The 9,478-nt window shown below is 37.8% G+C and overlaps 2 protein-coding genes across 2 annotated transcripts in view; both read left to right on the top strand.

Annotated features, from left to right (window-relative positions):
- The window catches only part of LOC100946163 (serine/threonine-protein kinase PAK 3-like), a 1,956-nt gene extending 1,510 nt beyond the window's left edge, over positions 1-446 (top strand). The window contains 1 exon segment of the mRNA XM_012801936.1: positions 1-446. This exon segment is cut by the window's left edge and continues 10 nt beyond it. Within this exon segment, the coding sequence (XP_012657390.1) occupies positions 1-446 (446 nt within the window).
- Positions 1-9,478, top strand: part of SHC4 (SHC adaptor protein 4) — a 123,050-nt gene that overhangs the window by 113,094 nt on the left and 478 nt on the right. The window lies entirely within an intron of this gene.

Below are 9,478 nucleotides of genomic sequence, written 5' to 3'. Positions count from 1 at the left end.
TGGATGGCTCTGTTAAATTGACTGATTTTGGGTTCTGTGCCCAGATCACGCCTGAGCAAAGTAAATGGAGCATGATGGTGGGAACCCCTTATTGGATGGCACCAGAGGTGGTGACTTGAAAAGCTTATGGTCCGAAAGTTGATATTTGGTCTCTGGGAATTATGGCAATTGAAATGGTGGAAGGTGAACCCTCTTACCTTAATGAAAATCCACTCAGGGCATTATATCTGATAGCCACTAATGGAACCCCAGAGCTCCAGAATCCTGAGAGACTGTCAGCTGTATTCCGTGACTTTTTAAATCACTGTCTTGAGATGAATGTGGATAGGTGAGGATCTGCCAAGGAGCTTTTGCAGCATCCATTTTTAAAATTAGCCAAGCCTCTCTCCAGCCTGACTCCTCTGATCATCGCTGCAAAGGAAGCGATTAAGAACAGCAGCCGCTAGGACTGCCAGCCTTACCCCTCACCATCTCCCTCATGAGTAAGACTGAAATAAAACTCTGCTGCAAGAAAGACGAAAGAAAGGACAGTCGAAAGGGGTGGGGGTTCTTTACCTTTAAAATGAATAGAAACTTCTGATAAGCCTTTTTCCTACTCCCTCAGATTATGTAATTTATTTGTAAGCCTGAATCGCAGCCCAAATAGGGCAGCAATGTTGAAGTGGCCATGAAGTGGTCACTTCCACCGTGAAGCGAAAGAGCCAGTAGTGAATCCCCTCATTTTGTGCATTCGCTTTGAAGAAAAACAAGTTTCTCAAAGGTGCACACTTCCTCTTCATAATGTTGTGTTTGTTTTTAAGTTAGTGAGTAGTCCCTCTTGCATTTGAACCTCCTTCGAAACTCCTTACCCCATGTGATGTTTTTCACTTGCATTGTCATTAGATGTCCAGAAAAAACAGATGTCAAAATGTTTTTTTTAAATAAAAAAAAGCAAAAAAGCAAAAAAAAAAAAAAAATAAGAAGAGAAATTTCACTGTACCTGCAACAGCCCCTTCCCCATTCAGCATAGCCTGGTGCCAGGACAGAATGCCCTATCTCATGACTTTTCCCATGAAGGGTGGGGAAAAGCAGGGAGGAGCATAGATCTATGTTTTAGATTTTCAGTGGGATACCTAGGGACTACTTTTTATCTTGCCTCACATGGAGTACTGGTGGAACCAGCTTAGTTTGGATGCCTACGAGTCTTTGAGAAAAAGAAGAATACAAGGTAGCTTGCTGCAGGAGAAAGTGCATGAATTGAAACTTCTCCCTAAGAAGGAGTGAGAAGAGTGTATGCACCTAGAATTTTGGATTTCTGGAGGGATGCCTGATGGACTGGTATCTGTCTTGGATGACTTTAGGAACTAATGGGAAACCGACATACCTTGGGTGCTTGGTGGCCACTGAGAACAAGGGAAAGTGGGGTGGCTTGCTACTGTGGAATCAGAGAACTTGCAGTAACACAGAGGAAGCAAGAGATTATAAGCTCCTGAAAAACTAGCAAACATTTCTAACTGAAAAACTGAATACATAGGCCCAAAGAAGTCACATTCCCTACAAAAGGTTTTACAGGTCTGCAGAATCTGAAGTTGGGCAGGCTGGTGAGGAATTTCCCTTGTACAAAGCCAGTTCATAAGAATTGGGAGAGATGGTAGTTTTTCAAATGTATGCAATGAAACACAAAGTTATGAGACAACAAAGAGGCATGGAAACATAGTCCAAAAAAACCCAAAATAAACCCCCAGAAGCGGATCCTAAAGAAACAGAGTTATATGTATCATCTGACAAAGAATTCAAAATAACCATCATAAAAAGTTCTAGGAGCTCCAGAACGTAATCCATGAACAAAATTAGAAAATCATCAGAGAGACAGAAAATATAAAAAAGAACCAGACTCAAAATTTTGGAGCTAAAGAATACATTAATTGAACAGAAAATCTTTCTAGAGGATTTCAACAGCAAACATGATCAAGCAGAAGACCAAAATATCAGCAAACCCAAGCACATTTAAATTATCCAGACAAAGGAATAAAAAGAAAAGTAAAGTAAGCACACGAGATTTGTAATATACTGTCAGTCAGACCAGTGCATACATATGTGCATTACAGGAGTTCAAAGAGAAGAGAGAAAGAAAGGGGGCAGACAGCTTATTTAAAAAATAATGGGGCTCAGCGCCTGTGGCTCAAGTGGCTAAGGTGCCAGCCACATACACCTAAGGTGGTGGGTTAGAATCCAGCCCGGGCCCACCAAACAGCAATGATGGCTGCAACCAAAAAAATAGCCAGGCATTATGGCGGGTGCCTGTGGTCCCAGCTACTTGGGAGGCTGAGGCAGGAGACTCGCTAGAGCCCAGGAGTTGGAGGTTGCTGTGAGCTGCAATGCCACGGCACTCTACCCTGGGGGACATCTTGAGGCTCTGTCTCAAAAAAAAAAAAAAAAATGGCCCATGCCTATAGTCTCAGCTACTAGGGAGGCAAAGGCAAGAGAATTGCTTGAGCCCAAGATTTTGAGATTGCTGTGAGCTTTGATGCCATGGCACTCTATCAAGGGTGACAAAGCGAGACTCTGTCTCAATAAAATAATAATAATAATGATGATGGCCCCAAACTTTCCAAATTGGGGGAGAAAATGGATTTAACAAAGCAAATGGACTCCAACTATGAGGAACTCAAAGAAATTAACACCAAGACACATTATAATCAAATTGTTGAAAGTCAAAGAGAATTTCGAAAGCAGTAGGAAGAGATTTGTCATGTACAAGTAAGTCTATTAGCAGGTTTTTCATACCCCTTATGAGACTATCAGTGAATTTGATATATTGCAAATGCTAGAAGAAAGAATACTATGTCTAGTGAAACTGTATCTTAAAAATGAAGGCGAACTGGAGGACTTTCTGAGATAAACAAAAGCTGAGGAGTCTTATTACCACTAGACCTGCCTTACAGGAAGTGCTGAAGGGCTCCTTTAAGTTGAAACAGAAAGACACTAAACAGTAACACACAAGGATATGAAAGTATAAAGCTTACCAGTCAAGGTGAATATCTAGACCAATAATACATAATTCTGTAATGTCATAACAGTGGTATGTAAATAAATTTTAATTCTGGTTATAGAAGTTAAAAGACAAAAGTATAAAAACTAACTATAATCATGCATCACTTAATGATGTAGATGTTCTGAGAAACATATTGTTAGATGATTTCATTGTTGTCCAAACATTTTAGAATGTACTTACACAAACCTACATAGTATAGACTACTACATATCTAGGCTATATTCCAGGGGTCCTCAATCTTTTTAAGCAGGGGGCCAGTTCACTGTCCCTCATACCGTTGGAGGGCTGGACTGTGGGCCCCATGACGAGTCAGCTGCTAAGCAGGACAGGCGGCGGCGGCAAAAACACCCAGCAGGCCGGATAAATGTCCTAGGTGAGCTGCATGTGGCTTGTGGTCCATAGTTTGAGGATGCCTGCTATATGCCATAGCCTATAACTCCTAGGCTGCAAACTCATACAACATATTACTATACTGAATACTGCAGGTAATTGTAACCTAATGTTAAGATGTTAAGTATTCATGGCTATAAACATTAAAAAGGGACAGTAAAAATATGAAATAAAAGTTAAAAAAAAAAAGTACCCCTGTATAGGGTACTTACCATGAATGGAGCTTGCAGGACTGGAAATTACTCTGAAGGAGTCAGTGATTCTTCTGGAGTACTCTTGAAGGACCTGTCTATAGTTCTTCTTTAGGAGGTATCACTCTTTTTATAAATACGTCCCCGCTGGTTTGCTTGGTTTCTTTCTTTTTATTATGTATTTACTTGTAAGAGATAATGTATGATGACTCTTCTCTTTTAATGAAAACCTTTCTCTTGTCTTCTCTTCAGCTATACTTTCCTGTTCCAGTTCCAACAACTCCCTTGGTTAATTCCTTAGAACAACATTATGAGGTGATAGGAATTTTTCAGTTCTATTATAATTTTATGCCATCACTATTGTGTATGTGGTCTTTTGTTGACCAAAACATCATTATACGGTACATGACTATATAACTCTAAAAATATTTTAATGGATACATTACAGAAAAATGTAATTTGTGGCATCAATAACATCAAGTATGAGGGAGGAGAAATAAAAGTATAGAGTACTTGTATGCAATTGAAGTTAAGTTGTTAGCAGACTAAAATAGATTGTTATAACTATAAGGTATTTTATTTAAGCCCCATGGTAACCACAAAGAAAATGCTTATAGAAAGATTTTTACAAAAAATGACAAAGGAATCAAAGCTTGTCACCAGGAGAAATGAATGAAGTGCAAAGAAAGAGAGTAAGAAAGTAAAAACAGGACAAAAAAGCAGTAAGACAGAAAACAATTAAGAAAATGGTAATAGTAAGTCCTTCCCTATCAATGATTACTTTAAATGTAAATGAATTAAACTCTCCAATCAAAATACAGAGTGAATGAGTGGATAAGTGGATGAAAAAACAAGGTTTTATCCAGGCATGGTGGCATATGCTTGACGTCCCAGTTACTCAGGACACTGAGGGAAGAGAGTCACGTGAGCCCGGGAGTTCAAAGCGTCAGTGATCTATGACTTAGCTACTGACCTCCAGCCTGGGTGATAGAGCAAGACCCTTCTTACACACACACAAAAAAAGCAACTACATGCTATCTACAAGGGAGTCACTTTTGTTCTAAGGACACATAGGTTGAAAGTGAAAGGAGAGAAAAATGTATTCCGTATAAATAATAACCAAAAGAGGTTGGGGGTGGAGAAAAAAACTAAGCCAAAATTTAGCAGAAAGAAGGAAATAAGATCAGCACAAAAATAAGTAAAATCAGAAACAAGTGAAATAGAAAAAAATAGGAAAAATGGCACTAAGAATTATTTTTTGAGGAGATTAACAAAGTTAACAAAATTTTAGCTAAGGTAACTAATGAATATAAGAGAGAAGATTCAAATAAATACAACCAGAAATGAAAGGGAACATGCCACTATAGATATTACAAAATTAAAAGGGTAAAAAAGACTACTATGAACAATTATATGCCAATAAATTGGATAACCTAGAAGAAATGGATAATTTTTAGAAAACATATAACCTACCAAGACTGAGTCATAAAAAAATAGAAAATATGAATATGCCTATCACTAGTCAGGAGATTGAATCAGTAATCAAAAACCTACCAACAAAGAAAAGCCCATGACCAAATGGTTTCACTGGTGAATTCTACCAAATATTTAAAGAATTAGCACTAATGTTTCTCAAAATCTTTCAAAAAATTGAAGAGGAAGAAACACTTCTAAACTCATTTTATGAGGCCAGCATTGTCCTAATATCAAAGCCAGGAAAAAACACGTCAAGAAATGAAAACCAAATTCAATAGCATATTAAAAGGATCATAAATGTAGTATCATGACCAGGTAGAATTTATCTCTGGGATGCAAGAATGGTTCCACTTATAAAAATCAATCAATGGGATATAACCTATTAATTGAATGAAAAATACAAATCACATGACCATGTCATAGATACAGGAAAAGCCTTTGACAAAATTCACTCTTTTTTGAGAAACACTAAAAACTACTAGGAATAGAAGGAAATTTCCTGAATCTGTTATAATAAAGCCCATATATTAAAAGTTCACAGCTGACATCATACTCAATGGTGAAAAACTAGAAAATTTTCCTTAAAGATCAAAAACAGGATAAGGATTCCCACTCTCACCACTTTTAGTCAGCATAATGCCAAAAGTAATGCCATAAGGCAAGAAAAAGAAAAACATATCCAAATTTGAAAGGAAGTAAATTATCTCTGTTTGTACATAATTGGATCTTATATGTAGAAAATACTAAAGGCTCCACAAAAAACTGTCAGAACTAAGGAACAAATTCAATAAAATGACAGGAAATACAAAAACATAGAAAAATCAGTTGCATTTTTATATGTCAACAGTGAGCTATCTAAAAATATTAAGAAAACAATTTTACTTACTAGCACCAAGATGATTAAAATATTTATCAATAGACTTAACCAAGGAAGTGAAAGAGTGGTACATTGAAAAATACAACATGTTGATGAAAGAAATTAAAGAAGACACAAATAAATGGAAAGACATCCTGTGTTCATAGATTGGAAAATTTAGTATTATTAAAATGTCCAATGTAATCGTATCAAATTCCAGTGGCATTTTTTACAGACACAGAAACAACAATCCTAACATTTACATGGAATCACAGTGAACCCTGAATAGCCAAAGCATTCTGGAGAAAGAACAAAGCAGGAGCCTCACACTTTCTGATTCCAAAACACACCTCACTTATTTTTTGTGGTATGATATTTAAAATTTACTCTTAGTTCTTTTGAGGTGATGATGAGTTAATCAGTTTGACTTAAGCATTCCACATTGTATATCAGATCATCACATTGTACCCTCAAAATGAGTTATGATTTTAATTAAAAGTTAATTAAAAAATAAAATTAAAATAAAAAACATATTACAAAGCTACATTAGTCAAAACGCTATCATACTGGAATAAAGACAGAAATAGACCAATAGAACAGAATAGAGAGCACAGAAATAAACCCACTCATATATGGGCAAATGACCTTCAACAAGGATGCCAACACTGCACGATGGAGAAAGGACAGTCTTTTCAACAGAAGACATTGGGAAAACTGGATATCCACACACAAAAGAATGAAATTGGACCCCTTTGTCTTCTACACAAAAATCAACTCAAATGTATTAAAGAATTAAACATAAAATCTGAAACTATAAGCTCCTAAAAGAAAATGTTGGGGAAAACACTTCATAACATTGACCTTGGCAATGATTTTTAGAAAACCCCCAAGACATGTGCAATGAAAGCAAAACTAGAGAGGTAGGACTACATTAAAAGCCTTCTGTATAGCAAAGGAAACAACCACAGAGTGAAAAGGCAAACTAATGAATGAGAGAAACTATTTGCAAACCATATATCTACTATGGAGTTAATATTCAAAATATATAAGAAATTTAATAGCAAAACCCCTCGATAACCCGATTTAAAAATGGGCAAAGGACTTAAATAGACATCTCTTTAAAGAAAACATTAAAATAACCTACAGGTATATGAAAAGATGCTTCGCATCATTGATTACCGGGGAAATGCAAATCAAACCTACAGTGAGGTATAAACTGATACACATTAAGATGGCCATTATTAAAAAAAAAAAAAGCACAGAAAATAACAAGTATTTGTAAGGATGGGGAGAAAGTAGAGCTGGAGTGTACCATTAGTAGGAATGTAAAATTGTGCAAGCTCTATGGAAATCAGCTTGGAGGTCCCTCAAAAAATCAAAAATAAAACTACCATATGATCTACTAACATCACTTCTGGGTAATTATCCAAAAGAATTGAAACCAGTCTGTTGAAGAGATATTTGCGTATTTATTATAGCATTATTCACAACAGCTAAGAGGTGAAAACAAAGGTCCATCAAAGGATGAATAGGTGAAATATGGTATATACATAGACTGGAATACTACTTAACTGTAAGAAAGGAAATCCTGTCATATGAGGCAATGTTTTCAGGAGCAAATGCCACATCACAAAGAGCAAATAAATACTAGAATCATCTCTCTCTCTCTCTCACACACACACATATATATGATAAACTCATGGAAGCAGAAAGTAGAAGGGTGGTTGCTAGGGAAGAGGGGGAGGGGAAAATAGAGAGTAGCTGTTAGATGGGTATAGACTTTCAGTCATGCAAGGGGAAGGAATTCTAGAGGTCTGCTGTGCAGTATTGTACTTACAGTTAATAATACTCTTCTATACACTTAGAAATATGTTCAGAGAGTAGATATCTCATGTTGTTGTTTTTACCATAGTGAAAAGTATTCTATTTTTCTTTTTTTTTTGAGACAGAGCCTCAAGCTATCCCCCTGGGTAGAGTGCTGTGGCATCGCAGCTCACAGCATTCTCCAACTCCTGGGCTCAAGCAAGTCTCCTGCCTCAGCCTCCCAAGTAGCTGGGACCACAGGCGCCCGCCACAACGCCTGGCTATTTTTTTGGTTGCAGCCATCATTGTCGTTTTTTGCGGGCCCAAGCTGGATTCGAACCCACTACCTTAGGTGTATATGGCTGGCGCCTTAGCCACTTGAGCCACAGGTGCCGAGCCAAGTATTCTATTTTGCTATGGGTGATGTCACAACCACAAACGTCTACAAGGCTGGGCTAATACTGTAAGTGAATAAAGCTGGACAGGAGACGAAGTGAGCACATGGTACAGTGGGCTCTGTTGGACGGGAAGGCACGCGTCCTGCATGAGAGGGGCAGTCACCACTCAGCTCCACCTAGTTGCTGCCAAGTGAGACAGAGGTCCAGTGAGGTCAGATTTGATTTTCTCCAAAGAAGTTTATTTTTAATTCAAAATACTTAGAATGATATATGGCTACCCTATCCCCTAGCAAACTAAAACAGAGTTTGTAATCTCTGTACTAGAAAGATTAATTTGATGTTTGTATGCAGGATCAGTAGAGAGAGAGGAAAGACCAGGGACTGAGAAAGTCATTAGGGATTTCAGGGTAAAAAGTAGTGAACGCCTGAACCAGAATGGAGGCAGAGGAAGTAAAGAGGGTGGTGTGAGTTGGAATTAAAAACATGGACTGGGGTGGCACCTGTGGCTCAAAGGCATAGGGTGCCGGCCCCATATACCGGAGGTGGTGGGTTCAAACCTGGCCCTGGCCCAAAACTGCAAAAATAAATGAATAAATAAATAAAACAGATCATTCTCAAAAAAAAAGAAAAAAAGAACATGGACTGGCAGGATTGGTCTGCTGATTTGACAGGGGAGGGATAAGATGGAGGAGATAAAAAACTTCTTCAAGGTTTGGAGCCATTCGAGAGTAAGTTGAAGCCACCATGCCCTTTTCCTCTAAATCCTTGAATGTGTATTTCCTAAGGACAAAGATGCTCTCACATAGCTACAGTATAATGATCCAAATCAGGATATTTAACATTGATATATGTTATGTGATTCATTGTCCATATTCAAATTCTGTGAATTATTTTAATAAATACGTGTATATATGTTTTTAATATTGTAAACCAATATCTAGACAGAACTCAAAGGGCTTACTATTTTCCTAACCTGTAGGGATAGTTGCTTTACAATAGTAATTAAGAAAGAAAAAATCTGGCTCGGCACCTGTAGCTCAGTGACCAGGGCACTCACTGGCCACATACACCGGGGCTGGCAGTTGGAACCCGGCCCAGGGCCTGCCAAACAACAATGACAACAACAACAACAACAAAATAGCTGGGTGTTGTGGCAGGTTCCTGTACTCCTAGCTATTTGGAAGGCTAAGGCAAGAAAATCACTTTAAAAAAAAAAGAAAAAGGTAACTTTTCTTTCTTTCTTTTTTTTTTTTTGAGACAGAGCCTCAAGCTATCCCCCTGGGTAGAGTGCCATGGCATCACAGCTCACAGCAACCCCCAACTCCTGGGC

Source organism: Otolemur garnettii, unplaced genomic scaffold, assembly GCF_000181295.1.
Source record: "Otolemur garnettii isolate 467f Iridium unplaced genomic scaffold, OtoGar3 scaffold00011, whole genome shotgun sequence".
Classification (NCBI taxonomy): Eukaryota; Metazoa; Chordata; class Mammalia; order Primates; family Galagidae; genus Otolemur; species Otolemur garnettii.
Note: the sequence above shows the minus strand (reverse complement) of the source record. Positions and strands in the feature narration are given on the sequence as shown.